The 20,047-nt window shown below is 52.2% G+C and overlaps 1 protein-coding gene and 1 pseudogene across 1 annotated transcript; both read left to right on the top strand.

Annotated features, from left to right (window-relative positions):
- The first annotated feature begins 1,504 nt into the window (after positions 1-1,504).
- On the top strand, positions 1,505-2,893 carry LOC136451409 (peroxidase P7-like). The gene is made up of 3 exons (XM_066452111.1): positions 1,505-1,803; positions 1,902-2,096; positions 2,191-2,893. Exons 1-3 carry the CDS (start codon positions 1,549-1,551, stop codon positions 2,758-2,760), a joined length of 1,020 nt encoding a protein of 339 aa, XP_066308208.1. The 5' UTR covers positions 1,505-1,548; the 3' UTR covers positions 2,761-2,893.
- Positions 2,894-14,486: 11,593 nt separating this feature from the next.
- LOC136451408 (putative CBL-interacting protein kinase 13) lies at positions 14,487-19,722 on the top strand (annotated as a pseudogene).
- The last annotated feature ends 325 nt before the right edge of the window (positions 19,723-20,047 follow it).

Raw genomic sequence — 20,047 nt, 5'->3', positions numbered from 1 at the left:
CATCCACCCACCCGTGCCCTCTCTCCCTCTCTCCCATGAGGGCAAATTAGTCATTTTTTGGATGAATGACTAAACTTTTGCCATGGATCTAAACACTCCAGTAGGACTAAAGTTTAGCAACAGCCATGGCAAATGAATCCAAACAAGGCTTAGTAAAAAAAAACTCGGCCTACGGTGGGCAGACAGCCCCCACAACTTTGTGCTTAAGGAAGAAGACATTCTCACGCAGGCCGAGAAAACCCCCGAACACCGTGTCCCGCCCTTACACAGGGGCCCGTTACCCTGTGAGTGGGCCGGTCCGTTGCCTGTGCTTTGGGAAACTCGAGACAGGTGAGGGGATTTTTTTAACTCCGGGCAGGCGAATGAGCGCACCCGTGGGGGCTCGAACCCTGCCCGCGAGAGTACCAGGCGGACGTCCCGACCAAAAAGACCATACTACCCTTCATTTAAGTTGCACACTGGTCGGTGATTGTTCCAGTAGCACACTAATTACAACATTTAGTACACATATCCAACTACATAGACTCAACACTGAATTGAGATATAAGGGAGTGGAGTAAATGCGAGAAGATGCTGAGGGCCAATCAATCGTTCGGCCTTCTAGAGATTAATTTATTTATAGACAAAATCTTGAACTAGTTTATTTATTAAGGAACACCTGCAACCGGCTAAAATAGACACCATTCCAAAATGTGCATACATGGACGGACCGAGGTATCACAGTTGGTCGGAGATTTCTGAATTTAGCAGCTCACTGCACATGAACGACCGAAACGGTGACGTCCCACGGAAGATGTCGAGAAAAAAGAGACGGCTGTGACCAAACATTCGTTAACCAAACGGGTCCATCGGCACGCCGCGCGAGCTCCGATCGGCAGCCATGCAGATGCAGGCAGTTCTGGTGCGTGGACGACTGTGCGTGCCCGCAGGCCGCACATGGCACATGCCGCTGGACTGGATAGCACTGCTGCACGTACTACCAGCGTCAGCGACCTGCACTGCACCGCTGCACGTACGGCGTGCGTGAGCGTCAGCGCCTGATCGATGCTTGCTCTTGCTTGGTGCCAACAGCCTTGCGACATCGGACTCGGACCTGCCATTGGCCGATTGGCGCGGTGCAGGGCTGCAGACTGACTTGAGTAGCACTGGCTGTGCCTCCACGACGCCACGCCCACCTGTAGCCCGCTCCATCGGCACCGCACCGCATCAACCGCCGTGCGCGCTCGGTGACCTCTGTCCGCTGACCTGGAGGACGCTAGCGTCCACGGCCACGCAGGAAGCCCCACGGCTGTCTCGCGACGCAGACCCCTCCCATCCGTTGTCCCCTAGCGGCGGATAACGAGCGGCGCAGGCAGCCAGCAGGGACGCATCCAGGCACAGCGACGCAATCGCATCCCGCCGCTCTCATTCCACTTGCACGCCCTATCTGCAGGCCAGACTCCAGAGCCCAGAGGCAGGCAGGCGGCGGCGCGGCGCCCATATATACCGCCCCGTCCCCGTGCGAGTGAGCGCCTCATCATCACTCATTTAACGCTCCACTTCCACTCCATGGGTCCGCGGGCGGCGATGGGATGTTCGTCCTTGCCGTCCTCTCGTGCGCTGTGGCTCACGACGGCCGTCGTCGCGGCGCTCGCGGCCGCGGCCGGCGCGCAGGCGCAGCTGTCTCTGTCGCCGGGGTTCTACGACGCGACGTGCCCGGGGCTGCAGCCCATCGTGCGCCGCGTCGTGGCGCTGGCCGTCCGGATGGAGCCGCGCATGGGGGCGTCCCTCCTCCGCCTCTTCTTCCACGACTGCTTCGTCAATGTAAGACACGAGGGTCACTTTACTTCATTCACGCCTGTTGGTTTGGTTGGCTGGTGTTGGTCCTGACGTGTGTGTGCCCGTGCGTGTCGGGATCGCAGGGCTGCGACGCCTCCGTCTTGTTGGACGACGTTCCCGGTAGCTTCGTCGGGGAGAAGAACGCGGGGCCCAACGCCAACTCGCTGCGCGGGTTCGAGGTCATCGACGCCATCAAGGCGCAGGTGGAGGCGTCCTGCAAGGCCACCGTCTCCTGCGCCGACATCGTCGCCCTCGCCGCGCGCGACGCCGTCAACCTGGTCAGTGCCCGTGTCGTGCTCCTCTCTGGCTCTCTTTCGAAGCAATCAAACAAACAAACAGCCGAGCGTGACTCTGTGCCACGTTGGCGTGCAGCTCGGCGGGCCGAGGTGGACGGTGCCGCTAGGCCGGCGCGACGCGCGCAACACGAGCGCGGGCGCGGCGAACGCGAACCTCCCACCGCCGGACGCGAGCCTACCGACGCTGCTGTCCATGTTCGCCGCCAAGGGCCTGGACGCGCGGGACCTGACGGCGCTGTCAGGCGCGCACACGATGGGGCGCGCCCGCTGCGTGGTGTTCCGCTCCCACATCTACAACGACACCGCCACCAACGCCACCTTCGCGGCGGAGCTCCGGGGCACCGTCTGCCCCTACACGGGCGGCGACGCCAACCTGGCGCCGCTGAAGCCGGAGGCGCCCGACACCTTCGACAACGGCTACTTCCGGGACCTGATCACCCGCCGCGTGCTGCTGCGCTCGGACCAGGCGCTGTACGACGGCGGCAACGGCACCACGGACGCGCTCGTGCGTGCCTACGCCGCCAACGGGACGGCCTTCGCGGCCGACTTCGCCGCCGCCATGGTGAGGATGGGCAACCTGGGCCCTCCCGCGAGGAGCGCCGCCGCCGCTGCCGAGGTCCGGCTCAACTGCCGGCGAGTGAACTGATCGAGTTGCTGTGCCGCGCTGCCATTGCATTGATCAGTGGAATTACTTCTTGGTGTACACTTGCTTCGATTCACAGAATGACAGAAGTGCGTAGTATGATTGATGCATGCATACGAGGTTTGTTCTTGATGTGTTCGCGAGGCCAAGCACGACGCGCGATCGCAAAACCGCCGTGTTCCTGCGCCGGATTTTCGATCCCCGCATGATTCCATCTCGATCGAAAGTGTGCGGGGCCATATGGTCGCGAATTTGCGATGTCAAGGCGCAGGCTTTTTGGGCCCTGGGAGGGACTGACTGATGCACGGCATCATGCAGTCTGCCAGCTGCACCGATAGACTGGCCCTGATAGTGCAATGGACAGAGGCGGGGACAGCCTGGAGCCCTGGATGGCCGTGTCGGATTGACATGGCGTCCACGGCAGCGGCTCGTGCCGTGCCGGCGAGCCGGCGAGGGCCCCGTGAGGTGGCGTTGTTCGCTAGCGCGACGCTGTAGCGTGGACCACGCCAATACGCCATACGTACATGCCTTCTGCATGTCTCTTGCCGGTGCTGCAGACCTGCAGTGCCCACGTCTCGACGTACCTTCCAAAGGGATCGATCGGCTTGCTAGTTCGACGAGCGCTTCGCATTATTGTCACCCTTGCCATAGTGCGTACCATGCATGCCAACGCACTAGTACGTCTTGCTTCTGACTGGATCTGAGATAAGAGGCCTGACGCCTGGTAGGCTGGTGCTCATGGTTTGATCGCCTCTGGTTACTATTACACTGAACATGTGGCCTAGTTCTGCAGGTGCACACGGCCCCAGTAGTAACAGCTGTAACGAGGGGCCCTCAAGCCCACTCTGTTCGCTGGGTCGTATTTGACTTATAAGCCATGGTTTATCAGTCAACGAACAGTATTTTTTTCTCACATCAAATCAGTCAACAATACTTTCAGCCATGGCTTATAAACCAAACAAGCCCAAATGAACATGGCATCGTCGAGGATAATATAAAAGGCAGCCTTTTCATTTGTCAGCCATGGCGGCATCCGGCAAGCCCAAATAGAAGTATAGGATGAAACCGTAATTGTAATGCTGCCTAGCCTAGCCCATGTATATCTATATCTAACTATATCTATACTCTATGATATCTAGTGCCTCCATCCCAAAATACATAACGTTTTTACTTTTAGATATCTTGTTTGACTGTTGGTCCTATTCAATTTTTTAATTATAACTTATTTTATCATTAGAGATACTTTAATAATGATTTGTTTATTTTATTATTTACACAAAAAACCGAATAAGACAAATGGTCAAACGTGATATCTAAAAGTCAAAAATGTCATCCATTTGGGACGAATGGAGTATATCTATATCTATATCTATATCTATATCTATATCTATATCTATATCTATATATATATCTATATCTATATATACTCTATGTGTATATTTATATATCTAATATTAAAGAGGCAAAATTTCTCTTAATCCATTTTTTTCGTCCATCTCCTTCTAACTAACCGGTCAATGAAGGGTTTGAACAACTCGTGTTTACGGATGATAAATGCAGAGTTCGATTCTATATGTAGTGGGGTTCTGTTGCAACGTACGTACGGGCCTGTTTGCTAATATATAGAAAATTGAAGCACCATCAATGAATGAGTTCTCATATTCCGCTCATCTTTCAGGCTAGCCTCAGCAAAAGCGACCCAGCAGAACATGCTACTCCATAACCAAGCAGAATATGCTACTCTATAACCATAATGGCACTTTTGTCGATGCTCGGAAGTCTTTAGATCTCCTAGTTCGAAGCTGACATTGATCTGAAATCACGACTGACATTACCACTTGACTCAAGTTGAGTCGAGGAGCTTGACGGAGAGAGATAAGAGGAGGGATCTGGGACTGGTGAGTGAACCTGCTATGACTGTGGTTGCCTGACATGCTCCCCCTGACCTCTAAACCGCCTCTGTTGATATACTATTTGCTCTTTAGCACTGATTGCCCTATCAGTCTTCTCCTCCATTTCATTCATAGGACATGGGATTGTCCCTACGATCACATCCTCTCTTCATTTTCCTCGACATCATTTGGGATTGTCTCAACAATTACCTCTTCGATCCCTTCGTTCTCCTGGACATCACTCGGGATTGTTGATTTCTTGAAGTTCATATGCTACATGGTGGTTTGATCCTTTGACACCAAAAATAGTCATACCATTTGTTGTACTCTAGAGAATTGCCGGGTAACTTTTGTTGCTAACGTATGCTGTTGTTGGTTAGCGCACTACCATGACAAAAAAACTGTGGAAGTGGAATTAATTTGTGTAACTAAATGGAGCCAAACGTCATAGAGAGATCTCCATCTGTTTGATCATATTCTTGCATGCGTGTACTTTCTTTTCGCCATGCACTCGTGTTATATTATTATAGGGTGTTGCATATTGCGATAGCAGAACTTTGTGTTGATGCATGGACCAGCATACGTGCATCTTTGGTGTACGTTTTGCCTTTCTCAGCTTGTCAGGTTGATGAAGGCCGCATGATGGCCAGAAGATTTGCACACTCACATATGTACACGACCTGTTTTCCTAATACTGTTCCAAACATGAGAGTGTGCAATTCTTGTATTATCCATGCACGTACACTAGGCAAATTGTTAAGTACTAATAACTTCTGTTCTGTTGCATCTGCATGATTCTTTTTCCATGCATGGACGATGGATACCGTGACTGAAGACTATCACTATGTTTAGCATACACTGTGAATCTATGATGATGTATTCACTGCTGCAGGAATTTTAACCGAGGCGGGCAAAATGGGGTAACCCAGACGGCAAAGACGGCACAGAGGTCACGGTTAATCGTGGCCTTAACCGAGACGGTTGCCCTGCCCACCTCGATTAATCAAATAAAAAAAGAAAAACCCGTGGATAAGCATCCACGGGCCAGCCGAGCCCATACATGCGCCGCCGCCGCCGTCACTCACTGGATTCGCCGCCGGGGAGCGTCCTCCACAGTCGAGTCGGATCCGGCCTCCCAGCAGCCAGATCCGACCTCCCCGCAGTCGGAGTTGACACAGAGGTGGAGGAGGGCCGTCGACAGGGAGTTGATGCCGGAGTTGAGCGCCGCCGCGGGGAGGCCGGATCTGGCCTCCACGCCACCGGATCCGGCCTCCCCGCCGCAGCCAAAATTGACGTAGAGGAGGAGGAGGAGGCCCACGCCGCCGCTAGAGTTGACGTAGAGGTGGTGGAGGAGGAGCCCCGCCATGGGGAGGGCCGGATCCGGCCTCCACGCCACTAGATCCGGCGTCCCCGCCGTCGTCGGAGTCCGCGTCGGTAGGCCGCGCTGCGCCGCCGCACTAGGAGGCCCGTGAGGGCACGCTGCGCCTGGAGACCCCGAGGCCGCGCCGTCGCACCGCACCTGGAGAACCCGAGGCCACGCCGCCGCACCGCGCCTGGAGGAGCTGAGAGAGGTGAGGGCGAGAGGGAGATGGAGAGAATGAGAGAGGTGAGGGAGAGAGGGAGACGCGGGGACGGAGGGAGCGAGGGCGCCGCTCGGGAGACGGAGGGCAAGGAGAGGGAGCTGGTGTGGGTGAAACCCTAGCCACTGGTTTTGGGAGATTTAACTTTTTACCATTATAAAGATCGACGACTCCTCAGATAGCATCTCAATGGTTGCCGCTACATTTTTATCGGCCAATACAGAAAATAGATACAAAAATACCACTTTTGTTCACGTGACACGCCGACTCTCGCGCCAGCAGAGATCTAAGTCAGCGTATGAACGTCAAATGTCTCTTCTGCCCCTGCTATCTCCTTCTCCACCTCTTCCTCTCTGCCCACGCGGCTTGAGGTCACCGACGCTCGCTCGCGGCGGCCTACGCGCGAGCGGAGCAGTGGAGAGCGCCACGAGCGCCCCGGGCGGCTTGCGCGCGAGCGGAGCAGCGGTGAGAGTGACGAGCGCCGCGGTAGCCTACGCGCCAGCAGAGCGGCGGCGAGCGCCCACGCGCGTCCATACTATGAAGAGCGCCTACACGGTGCCAGCGCGGCACGGCTGAGCGCGTCCCTGGCGGCGTGCGTGCTGGCCCTGGGCGGCGCGCGGAGGAGCACCACCAGCGCCGCCAGGAGTGGCCGCAAGTCACCCATGGCCGTGCGGTGCGCCTCCTCCCCGCAGAGGAGGCTATGGACCACGGCCATCGTGTGCTGCACGGTGTCGCCGGACCGCAGCGCGGACGTCAGTGCGTCCATCACGCCCGGCGCCGACGCCACTGGGTCCCGCGCGTGAGATGGAGATGTTGAGGTCGTGTAGGGCGCCGTGGGCCGTGGTGGCGTGCGGGAGCGTGGTGTGTAGGCGGGACGCTCAAACGGTGCCGCAACCGCCGGCGGCGTGTTGCCCCCGCACTTGTGCTCAGTGGCGCTGGACGTCCCTGTGCTAGCCGGCCTCGGGCACCGCGTGCCACTTCCACCCCACCTCCCCATACACCTGTGTGTTCGTCGGCCGCTTGCTGCTCTCGCATAGGTAACCGTGGTCAGTTTCTCCTTGCATCCTTTGTTGCGGCCGTAGGCAAGGCACTCATCGTTGCTCCGTGCCTGGGTGGCAAGCAGCAAACCTGCTGGTATGGTGATTTGGTCATCGCCGTACGGCCTGCGCACGAGGCACGACTCATTGCCGCTCTTCCTCCTCGCCGCGGCTGTGACCGTGACTGCGGCGAAGCTGATGCCCAATTGCTACAATGCTCGCGTGCTGCGACCGTGACCACGGCGAAGCCGACAGTAGGTTGATTTACGGCGCCGGCGGGACCTCCGACGTCCCCATAGTGCGCGCGCTCGCTTGCTGTGTGGCCACGCACCCTGGGGCTGTTCGCGGCGTGCGCGTCACTCGTGGCTCCTTCTACGCGCACGAGTACGCGCTCTGGCGCTTGGTCGCAGTCTCGCAGACCTCACCGACCTCCGGAGGCTAGCGTTGTCGGCGAAGGAGGCAAGGCCGAACGTGGCGCGCATGGCATCGGGCACCCGCCTGGAGAGCTGGTTGTTGCAGGCATCGTGCCAGGTGCGGGCGTCGTCGCCGTCGTTGGGCCAAGGCACGGGCACCGTCGCCTGGCCGGAGCGCCGCCGCCGCCGGGCACGAGCTACCGCATTCTAGGCTACGAGCGCGGGCACCGCCAGGGCGCAAGCTGCCGAGGCATGGTGCGAGCGCGCGCACCGTCGCTGGGCCAGGGCGCGGGCAGCAGCGCGCCACCGCCTGGCCGGAGCACCGCCGCCGCCGGGCATGAGGTGCCGCGCTACAGGTGCCTGGGGCTACCAGCGTGGCCAACGCTGGGCGCGCGAGTTGCCGCGGCCGCCAGGAGCACGGTGCGAAAATGCCAGCTACGTGGGTGGAGAGGAAAAGGGCAGGAGGGACATTTCACAAGTCTTGCAGACTCGAATCCACGCTGGCACGAGGAGCTGGTCTGCCACGCAAGCAAAAGTGGTAAATTTGTAGCTGTTTTCTCTCTGTGCTGGCGAAAATGTATTGGCATTTGTTAAAGTGCTATTTGAGGAGGTGTCATTTGTTATAATGGTAAAAAGTTAAATCTCCCCCTGGTTTTATACTTGTCGCGCTTATCGGGCCCCGTCTGGGCCTATTGGGCCTCGACCATATTAACCGAGGCGCGCCTTATAAGAGGCCCACCTAACTTGCCGATTTTTCTAGACGGGTCTCTTATAAGGCCCGCCTTGATTAATATATTTTAGATTTTAACTGACTCGGTTAATAAAAAAATGACCGCCTCGGTTAATCCAGGCATTAAAAGCCCGCCCGCCTCCGAGATCTATTTGCGAACGCTGCGCAAAAGGTTTTGTGTAGTAGTGATTATGTATAAGGTCCAAAAAGAAAAGTTTGATGTATCATCAGTTGATCTGTATACGTACCTAGTATCAGCTTGTTTTAAAATTCATGGTTGTTAACATTATACAACTATTCAGGTGCATTATATAAATATTTTGCACTAAAAAATCTGCACTGCCGAAACCTAATGTCTTATTTGTAACTTGCCTTTGACCAAAAAATGTCTAAAATACAGTAGGAAAAATTCTTTTGCTTCCACTATATAGTTCTGATCCTGCGTTGGATCCAACGTGTAACACTGAATCCCGGGCATCACATTCCTCCCTCCCTAATCCTTACTATATCCACATCATTTAAAAAGTTGTTACCCAATTATTGAAGGTTTCCAGGGTATTCTTTATTCGAATACTTAGTCATCACAGCAATCAAAATTATTTTCTTTTTTTTTTGTCATGATGAACATTTCGTCGTGCAATGCATGCATCTTTGAACAAACGAAATGAATGGAGAGACAACTGCACTGTGGAAAAGTACTTTAATGTCTCTATGAAGCATAGAGGGCTACAGTTCTTCTGGGAAAATGGAGGCAAGAGGGGTTAAACATTTGTGTTTGGACTTTGGACTCGAAATAAGCTAGTCTCCCCTCGTGATTGGAAGGTTGATTCCAGATTCTAGAACATACATTCATCTTGTTTGTTTCTTAGCCTTGGGACAACGAAGAGGGCGCTTCTTGTTCAACTCTGGAAAAAAGAATTTTTTTTTGTAACTTCTGACACCCATCCTTGAACACTGCTTCTACACCGTGTGCGTGATGCTTTGCCGTCGATGTTGCTTCGGGCTCCGTCGTGTGCGTGATGCCCTCCTCTTGCGGATGCTTTGCCGCCGTGTTACTCGCGTCTCCTCTTGGTGGATACTTGGTAGCCTTGCGTGATGTATCTTTCTTTACAGGTTCAGTCGGTTAGGTTAGTGGTGGAGAGCCTCTCCCTACCGCTGTTCTTTTCTGTCCTGTTGTTTTCGTTACTACCCACTTTCTCTGTGGTTTGTAGCCTGCACTATAGTTTTTTCCGTAGGTGCGTTGTGTAAGCTGTTCTTTCGGCTCTCTTTTTCTCTTAATGAAAAACGGGTGAAAGGCCCGATCGTGAAAAAAACACTGCTTCTACACACTGTCCCTTCTGTTTTCAGGAGCACACAAACAATAAAAAAACCTAACATTTTGTTTTCGTCAGGAGTAATTTGTATTTACCTTTTTAATATCAAGAGCTAATTGACATTTTCTGCCCACCTATGTTTTTATGATAAAATCGCAGTCCTTGAAAAGAAGTTGATGGCCATAAGGACATACAGGCGGCAAAAGCATCTCAATCTGCACCAGAACATTTTGGAGTAGAATATAGAGCGAATAACTTAACTGGTTTCCCATCAACCTTTTCCTGCATGCGTGGATGATAGCTATATATGGCCAACGGGCCGGCATGGCACGCCGTGTCTCACGGGCCATGCCTCATAGGGCCATGGGCCTAGCCTTCGGCCTAGGCACAGCCCTATGGGCCGATTTCCGTGCCGGGTCGGCCCGCGAAGCACTGCCAGAATCACGGGCCGTGCCAGCCCGCGGCCTGTTATCCTTTGCATGCATAGAATCACAGTTTTACAAACAGATAATAGTTCACAATTTCAAAATTCATACATTCACAGTTCACATCAATACATCATCACAGTTTCTTACATTCACAAAATCAAAGTCCAAAACTTGTCCCATACAGTCATATTTTCATTCATTCACAGAATCGAAGTCAAAATGTCTGATACATTCACAGATCATAGTTTCATACATTCAATGATTCACAGAATCAAAGTCCAAAGCCGACAGACAACAGAAATAACTAAAATGAGCTGTTTAGTGCAATGCTGCCTCATTAAAAATCTTTCTAGGTAAAACTCACCCTTGTGAGAAACCTTAGAAAGAAAAAAGAGTGCAGTCAGCTCTTAATTAATCATTGTTCAAATAATAGACAAGTCTTTCACAGTCACACACACCCTTTCACAGTCACAGATCACACACACACACACACTCAGGAGGCAAGTCTCAACCTCAGTACCTCACTAAGTACCAGGAGCACCACCAGCAGGTCCATCTTCATCAAGGTACAAGTTCTGGAATGAGTCTTCAAGTTCTTGGTTGTCAATAGCATGTTGTTCCCTTTTTTCTTCTAACTCTCACTCCTTTAAGCAGGTCAGCATCTCCACAGTCTCTGGTGACAAGCGTCGCCGTCGTTCCTCAATTATCCTACCTATCAAACTGAAACAAGACTTCGAAGACACAGTAGATACAGAAACTGATAGGATATCTCTAGCCATTATAGACAGGATTGGAAAGGTTAGCTTGTGGTCACGCCACCACAGAAGTAGGTCAAAATCATCCTCATAAGAAGTGACATTATCGTTGTCTAAGTAAGATGATAGCTCAGAAACAACAAAAGTAGATGAAGATAAAGTGGCAGGGAGAGGGGAAGGACCAACAACACCTGATCCACGACCAAAGATTCTTCATCAGGCCTGCTTTTTCTTACCTGTATGATGTGATGGTTGTGCAACCCTTTGAGACCTAGCTGCACCAAACTTGCTCTCATATTTGTTAAACAGTTTGTACAATTCAGTTTTGACATCAGCATAGTATGAACTATACTCAGAACTAGTGTATTCACCAAATAATTGCAGCACATTAAAGAAACGTCTCATCTTAGCTCTAGGATCAAGAATGAATGCATATGAATATAATAGAGGTATGTCTTGCCAATATTGAAGGAGCTTAAGCTTCATAGGTAATACAATAGCTCTTAGATTATGATCTTTTTCACATGCATACAAATGAGAAGCAATCTCTAAGATATGGTGCAGAACAAGTGGACTTGTAGGATAATAAACACCAGACAGTACAACAGTGGAGTCATAGAAGAGTTCCAGGAACTCCAGTAACTTCTCAGCAAAATACTAATGATTTGTAGTCAACAATTGTGAACCATAATGAGAATTAATGAACACAGAAAAGACATTCTTGTATGGAACCAAGTGTTTAAGCATCAGGTAAGTAGAATTCCATCTAACATCCATATTGAAGCCAAACTTTCTAGGTCTAACACCCTTAGCATTATAGTATTCCTTGAACAATGCAATTCTTTTATTAGAGGAATTTAAGAAGTTAATTGCAATTCTAAAATCTTCTGTGTAAGGTTTCAACCTCTTTATGCTAGATTTTATAATGAGATTAATGATATGACAAGCACAACATTGATGTACAAGATTGTACTTACGGTTACTATGATCTACAGGATCAGGTGAAGGATCAGGACCTAAGTAACAAGCAAATAGAGGTGTCAAAGTGTTCATAGCTCTAGCATTAGAAGAAGCATTGTCTAGAGTGACAGAGAAAATCTTGTCAATCAGACAATACTCCTCAACCACAACAGCAATTCTTTCAGCAATGTTTTCACCAGAATATTTAACCTCAATCAGCCTAAGACCAATAACCCTTTTCTGTAACTCCCAATCAGCATTCACATAGTGAGCAACAACACTAATATAGTTCTCTTTAGCATTACCAGACCAAATGTCTGACGTCAAAGCAACAGAAGAAGTAGCAGGCAACACAAAATTCTTAAGCTTATCACGACGTTAAGTAAACAGCTTACCAAGATCTCTAGTGGTGGTCTGTCTAGAAACCTTGGCAAACCTAGGGTTTTGAGCAAGAACAATATAATCTTCCCATGCCTGTGACTCACCTATACCTAATGGAAGGTCAAGCCTAGCAATCAACCTACACAACTCAGAGCGAGCAACAGTAGGATTGTAGTCCTAGTTATGCATAGATCCATCAGGATTGTAAGAAAGCCTAGACTGAACCCTAGCAGCATGATCAACCTTTTTTCTACAAGATTTCTGATGCCTAATCAAATAGCTAGTGCCAGCAGAAGATCTAGCAGATAATCTACTCTTACACATTTTATAGATAGCAGTAATTCGAATCTTTTGACAATTCACAGTCTCATAGATCTCATCAAAATCAACCTAGACCCCAGATTTACGCTTACTAAGGCATAAGGTACCATCTGTGCCGTTGGAGCCGACCGGTGTCTCTGTCGCCGTCGCTGACGGCGCCGGCTCCGCCCCTCCACCACCGTCGCCACCGTTCAGATCGATCGGAGTAGAGCCGCTACTGACATCAATACCCAACAACGTAGCAGCGTCATCATGGATGTCGTCGTCGTCCTCTGGGAGCAGCCCTGCCGTGATCAGGTCATCGTTGTCGATGAGTGGATAGACGACATCATCGTCATCCGCCATGGAGACCTTGACCGCAGATGGCTTATCTCCAACACCATTCCTCAACGGTGCACGCGGCCACCGTGCCCGGTCTATGCCATAGGAAGAGGACGACAAGGCATCGGCAACTGACTTGCACGGAGGAGAAAAACCGAGTTAGAGAGATAGAGCCATAGAGGTACAGATCCAAAGTCAGTGGAAGAGACACAAGAAGTGGAGAAGACAGATCTAGGGTTAGGGTTAGGGTTAGCGGAGTACCTGCGCAACCGGAGCCCAGTGCCGGAGATGGCGAGGGCCACCCAGAGGAGAGAGACCAATTAGAAACAATGGCGAACAGTAGAGAAGGGACGGATGGGAACACGGTCACGAACTCACATAGTTCACCAAGAACGAGAGAAGAGAGAGGGAGAAGGGAGGAGAGGTGGATCGAGGTCACCGGAGTTGGGGATGACGGACGAGATCAGTAGATCACGAGAGAGAGTTCAGATTCACTACATCATGGATGTGGCCGATGCGAGTGAGAGAGGGAGCAGAGATTACGCCATGGCAAGCCGACGAGTGAGTGGAGATTAGGGTTAGGGTTGGGAGCAGACTGTGGAGCCAGCCGCCGCCGAGGCTGAGGCGATTGGGCAAGCGAGGCTCGGCTGTGCTGCGACGAGCGAGTGGGGAACTAGGGATTAGGGTTAGGGTTTACAGCAGAGAGCGGAGCGGACGAGGAGGCGAGGCAACTGCTGACTGTGGAGTGGGCGAGGAGGGAGAGTGGAGAGGTGAGGACTGTGGAGGCGAGGCGACGGGGGGACTAGGGAGCCGCTTATATGCGTGGGCGGGGCGCGGCGCGGGGTTGCGAGGGGGGGGGGGGCTGGCAGGCTGGGCCATCACCGGGCCGGCTGCTCTGTAGCAGGCCATGCCGGGCCAGCTCGGGCTTGCTAGCCTCTGTGCCGTGCCATGCTTGGGCCGGGCCAAAAAACTAGGCCTTGGGCTGAGCCGACGGGCTCGGGCTGCATGGCCAACACTGAGGATAGCAACAAATCACCTATGAAGCGCTCGTGCACTGACCTTTTTTCCATAGCATTTCCATCTAAGCATATAGAAAGGCACAGAAATGTCAAACCAAATTAGATGAAAAATCATTTTCCATCCGTGTCATGACAGAAAATGCAAATGTGTAGAAAAGAGGAGACATACCCCTTCACCAGATCACCGACCACGCAGTTAGCACAAAAGTAGCTAGCCTTACCCAGAACCAACGGCCCAGATAGCATCACGATCCACATCGAACGGCGGTGGAGAGATCCGAGTCAACAATGACTAAACTACTAGTGCCCTCCCACCACATTATACCTGTACAAAAAATGCTTAAATTTTCTCGAGAAAATTCAAATTATGAAAAGAAGTAATCAATAGAAGATCCCCCCAAAAGTCAAACTTTTCTTAAGAGCACACTATCTATATATGGCCACCTCAACTTCATTGCTCATATTCTCTCTTCCTCCCTTCGTTTCTCTTTGGTACACGTCATCATCTATCTATCTCCGGTGATCGTTGCCGCAATAGCTAGCATAGCTAGTGAGCTCTTGCTGGTCGGTCGACCATCAATGGTGAGGACGATGGCAGGCAAGGGAGGAAGCAATGGCGGCGGTGGCAGGCGGGAGTCCAAGAAGCCGGCGCTCTTGCTGGGGTGGTACGAGGTGGGGAAGCTTCTAGGGCAGGGCAACTTCACCTACCACACGTGTAACGTGCGCACAGGGAGGAGTTGGCCATCAAGGTGATGGAGAAGGAGAAAATCTTTAAGTCCGGTCTGATGGCGCACATCAAGCGCGAGATCACTGTGCTTCGATGGGAGCGCCACCCGCACATCGTGCAGCTCTATGAGGTGATGGCCACCGAGCTACGCATCTACTTCGTGATGGAGTATGTGCGTGGCAGCGAGCTGTTCGTGTGCATCGCGTGGGGCTGGCTCCTGGAGGCTGACGCCCAGTGCTACTTGTCCTCCGTCACCTTCTGCCACGCGCGGGGTGTACCACCAGGACATTACGCCCGAGAACCTCCTCCTCGACGATTCCGGCGACCTCTGTTGGAACCGGTGGTGACCACCGAGTTCTCGATCTTGGAGCTGGCTTACAGCCGGCCTGGCTCGTTACCACGAGCCTACGCTCCCACATCTCTCAGGTCCATCGGAGCTGACAACATATAAGACATTTGGGCCTTACTCAATCTAAAAGATTAGTCTGATAGGTGGGGGCTTCTTCTGTCTTATATGTTGTGCTCCCCCACCATCGCTACATGATGTGGGACTAAACCCCAATAATCTCCTCCTTAGTCACACATCGGGGTGCCCCCGCCATATGTGACGCTCGAGATTTCTTTATCGGGTTTAGCTTTTCTGACCATGGACTCATGATACCAATTGTTGGAACCAGTGCTGACCACCGAGTTCTCGATCTTAGAGCTGGCTTATAGCCGGCCTGGCTCGTTATCACGAGCCTGCGCTCCCACAGGTCTTAGGTCCACCGGAGCTATAACATATAAGGCCTTTGGGCCTTACTCAACCCAAAAGACTAGCCTAATAGGTGGGGGCTTCTTCCGCCTTATATGTTGTGCTCCCCCACCATCGCTACACGATGTGGGACTAAACCCCCATAATCTCCCCCTTAGTCACACATCGGGGTGCCCCCGCCATCTATGACGCTCGAGATTTTTTATCGGGTTTAGCTTTTTTTACCATGGGCTCTGATACCAATGTTCGGCCATACATAACATAGAAATCACACGTGGAAGGGGTGGGCAATTAGCTAGAGTAGCAGGTGCTGTAGCGAAACTGATTGCAAAAGAGAATAAATTTGCCACTTTAAGATTACCATCTGGGGTGGTCCGTTTAGTATCCCAAAACTGCTTAGCAACAGTCAGACAAGTGGGTAATGTTGGGCTAAACCAAAAAAGTTTAGGTAAAGCTAGATCTAAGTGTTAGGCTAGGTAAACACCCTGTAGTAAGAGGGGTAGTTATGAACCCTGTGGACCACCCCCATGGGGGTGGTGAAGGAAAAGCCCCCATTGGTAGAAAAAAAAACCACAACCCCTTGGGGTTATCCTGCGCTTGGAAGAACTAGGAAAAGGGAAAAAATATAGTATAGTTTTGGGGTACTGAAGGGTCGAGATGGCGACTAGAGGGGGGTGAATAGTCTTTTCTAAAACTTAATCGCGTCGGCTAATCGATACAAATGCGGAATTAAAACTATCGGTCTAGCCAAGACTATACCCCACTATATATATTTACTAGCACATTGCAAAGATAACAATTATGCAACAAAGGTGCCGGGCTAGTTAGAGCTCACCTAACCAATTCTAGGAGCAAGGTTACACAAACATATGCCACTAGTACTTTAAACAACAAGGGAGCTCCTACACATGCTAGTAAGCAAGAGCACAAAGCTAACGATGCTCACTAGCAATGCTCAATAACAAGGCAACCGATGCCTAATTAGAGAGCGCAAATACTTATCTATACAAACTAAGCAATGTGACTAACAAGGTTACTAAAACCAAATTAGCCACGCAAGGGAGCTACTTCTATGCTACACAAGCAAGAAGGTAATTAGCAAGCTACACAAGCTATCTAATTATAAGAGCAACTACACAAGCTTAATATGTATAAAAGTAATTGCAAGCTTGTGTAATGGGGATGCAAACCAACGGGAAGAACAAGGTTGACACGATGATTTTTCTCCTGAGGTTCACGTGTTTGCCAACACGCTAGTCCCCGTTGTGTCGACCGCTCACTTGGTGGTTCGGCGGCTAATTAGCATCACCCGCTAAGCCTTCACGTCGGACGCCACAAGAACCTACCCCGGAAGTGAGGGTAGCTCAATGACACGCTTTACTAGAGTTGCTCTTCGTGGCTCCCGCGGGGCGAGCACAATGCCCCTCACAAGCACTTCTCCGGAGTGCCGCATAAGCTTCTTGCGCGCTTCGACGGAGACCACCACCAAGCCGTCTAGGAGGTGGCAATCTCCAAGAGTAACAATCACCACCGGCTTGCAACTCGATCACCTAGTGCCACTCGATGCAACCTCACGATGCAATCGCACTAGAATCGCTCACTCACACAATCGAATGATCACTATCAAATATATGTGTGATGTAGGGCTCCCAAGCACTCACAAGCATGGACACTAAGTCCCTTGAGGTGCTCCACACCAGCCATGGCCGAAGGCCACTTCTATTTATAGCCCCAAGGGCTAAACTAGCCGTTACCCCTTCACTAGGCAACGGTCGGGCCGACCGAACGCTCCGGTCGTGTTGACCGGACGCTGGACCTTAGCGTCCGGTCACCCGCAGACGGCCACGTGTCCCGGTTCCAACGGTCACTTGACTTGACCGGACGCAGCAGCTTTCAACTGACCGGACGCTGAACCCCCAGCGTCTGGTCGTTTCCAGTAAGGTACCGACCTCGACCGGACGCGTCCGGTCACACTTGATCGGACGCAGCCAGCGTCCGGTCACACTCTAGCTTCTGTGTCATCGTACGTCAGCCTGACCGGACGCAGCCTGCCAGCGTCCGGTGCATTCAGATTCAGCGTCCGGTCAGTTGACCGACGCCAGCATCTTCACGATCAACTCATTTTCACTTCTAACTTCTTCACCCTTGCTCCAATATGCTAACCACCAAGAATTTACATCCGGCGTAATAGAAAATAGGCATTCCATTTTCCCGAAAGCGCCCCTGCAAACACCACCTTCTTTGTAAATGTGTCAACACCACCAAGTATAAGTGTGTTAGCATTTTCACAATCATTTCCTAAAGGATGTTAGCCACTCAACTTGCCACGCCACTCGATCCTAGCGACAATGCAAAGTTAGATCACTCGAGTGACACTAGATGACCGATATGCAAACAAGTTTGCCCCTCTTGATAGTACGACCATCTATCCTAAACCCGGTCATAAACTTCTCTACACATCTATGACCAGTGAAATGAAATGCCCTAAGTTATATCTTTGCCTTGCGCATTCCATTCCATCTCCTTCAATGTCGATACAACACATGCACCAACACGATCAACAATGATATGATCCACTTCATATCATCACATGATCATATTGGTCCATCGATCTTGACTCTACTTGCTCTTCACTATTGCCATCGTCCATCGGCGCCAAGTCTTGCTCAAGCTTCACCGCCACGCGGTCCATCACTCCAAAGCATTCGACTTACCCTTCACGCTTGCAACCGGTCCATCAAGCCAAGTCTTATCTTGATCTTCTCCACCTTGATCACACGACTCAATGTCATGTCTCATGTGCATTTAAGCTCCTTCATCATCACATGTGTGAGCTTTACAACATTTCCAAGCCATTTTCACCTTCATGGCATATGTTGCTCACACACATGTATCTGTGGACTAATCACCTGTGTATCTCACATAAACACAATTAGTCCACCTAGGTTGTCACTCAATTACCAAAACCAAACAAGGACCTTTCAGGTACCCCTGCCATATATGACGCTCGAGATTTTTTTATTGGGTTTAGCTTTTCTGACCGTGGGCTCATGATCCCACAGGTCCCAGGTCCACCCGGCTCGTTACCATGAGCATGCGCTCCCACAGGTCTCAGGTCCACCGGATCTACAACATATAAGGCCTTTGGGCCTTACTCACCTCAAAAGATTAGTCTGATAGGTGGGAGCTTCTTTCACCTTATATGTTGTACTCCTCCACCATCGCTACACGACGTGGGGCTAAACCCCAGCAACCTCAGGGTCTCCGACTTCAGCCTCTCCGCAGTGGGCGACCAGATGCGCCACGACGGGCTGTTCCACACCTTCTGCGGCACCCCAGCCCACGTCGCGCCGGAGGTGCTCTCCCGCCGCGGTTACGCCGCCGCCGAAGGCCGACCTCTGGTCCTGCGGCGTCGTGCTCTTCGTGCTCGCCGCCGGCTACCTCCCGTTCCAGAACCGCAACCTCGTGGGCATGTACCGCAAGATCCACAGGGGCGAGTTCCGCTGCCCCAAGTGGTTCTCGCCGGAGCTCACCCGCCTCCTGCGCCGCGTCGTCGACACCAACCCGCAGCGTCGCGCCACCGCGGATGAGATCATGGACGACGAGTGGTTCAAGGTCGGCTTCCGCCGCTTCTCCTTCCGCGTCGAGGACGACCGCTCCTTCACCTGCTTCGACCTGGACGACGACGTCGTCGACGCGTCCACCTCGCCACCCGAGCCCGACACGCCACGGGCAGACGTCGCTCCCAAGAAGCCGAGAAAGGGTAGTGCCGCCGGGCTGACGTCGTGCGGGTCGGCGCCGTCGCTGCTGCAGCTGGAATCGCGCAGCGGGCTCGGCGGGAGCAGCCGGCGGCGGTCGAGCCTGAACGCGTTCGACATCATCTCGTTCTCGAGGGGGTTCGACCTCTCGGGCCTGTTCGAGTACGGCGAAGGGGGCGGTGTCCCGTTGCTGCCGCCGCACCCGGCGGCGGCGCGGTTCGTGTCAGCGGCTCCCGTGGAGCAGATCCTGGCCACGCTGGAGGGGGCCGCGTCGGCGGCCGGCATGGTGGTGCGCGAGAGGGACGACGGGTCGATCAGCATGGAGGGGACGCGGGAGGGCGAGCACGGCGCGCTGGCCGTGGCCGCGGAGATCTACGAGCTCACGCCGGAGCTGCTGGTGGTGGAGGTTCGCCGCCAGTCCGGCGGCGCCGCCGAGTACGAGGAGTTCTTCCGCGCGCAGCTGAAGCCCAGCCTGCGCGACCTCGTCTGCGACGAGCCGACACTGCTCCAGTCCGACGAGCGCTCTCGGAGCCTATGATGAGCTGTGTCTGATCAACGCATGCGCATGCACGCACGTTCGTCGTCGTCGTCCATTATTGCCGCGTATATATACCTGGTTATTATACGCCTATATATACACAGAAATACAAATACATGCAGAAGGGGATTGTACGTACGTAAGCGTGAAAGGGGTTGCTTTATATGTATATACGGTGATACACCAGGACACATTTTGTTTTTGCAGTGTAGTCTTGTGGATGGTATTTGGGAGCATCCATACATGACAACACTGTTGGATATACGTATATAAAAGGATGAAAGGTCAAAAGAAATGTACATTTTGTGTGCTACTAATATCTAATACAAATACGGACTATGTAATAGGTTGGGGATTTGTTTT

The sequence above is a fragment of the Miscanthus floridulus genome, chromosome 5 (genome assembly GCF_019320115.1).
Source record: "Miscanthus floridulus cultivar M001 chromosome 5, ASM1932011v1, whole genome shotgun sequence".
NCBI lineage: Eukaryota > Viridiplantae > Streptophyta > Magnoliopsida > Poales > Poaceae > Miscanthus > Miscanthus floridulus.
The sequence above is the reverse complement of the archived record's forward strand: the minus strand, read 5'-3'. Positions and strand labels throughout refer to the sequence as shown.

Excerpts from the sequence above, each read along its gene's own strand:
- LOC136451409 (XM_066452111.1), top strand. The coding sequence starts at position 1,549 with ATGGGTCCGCGGGCGGCGATGGGATGTTCGTCCTTGCCGTCCTCTCGT. Across the intron at positions 1,804-1,901 it reads TCCACGACTGCTTCGTCAAT|GGCTGCGACGCCTCCGTCTT; the intron begins GTAAGACACGAG and ends TCGGGATCGCAG. Across the intron at positions 2,097-2,190 it reads CGCGCGACGCCGTCAACCTG|CTCGGCGGGCCGAGGTGGAC; the intron begins GTCAGTGCCCGT and ends GTTGGCGTGCAG.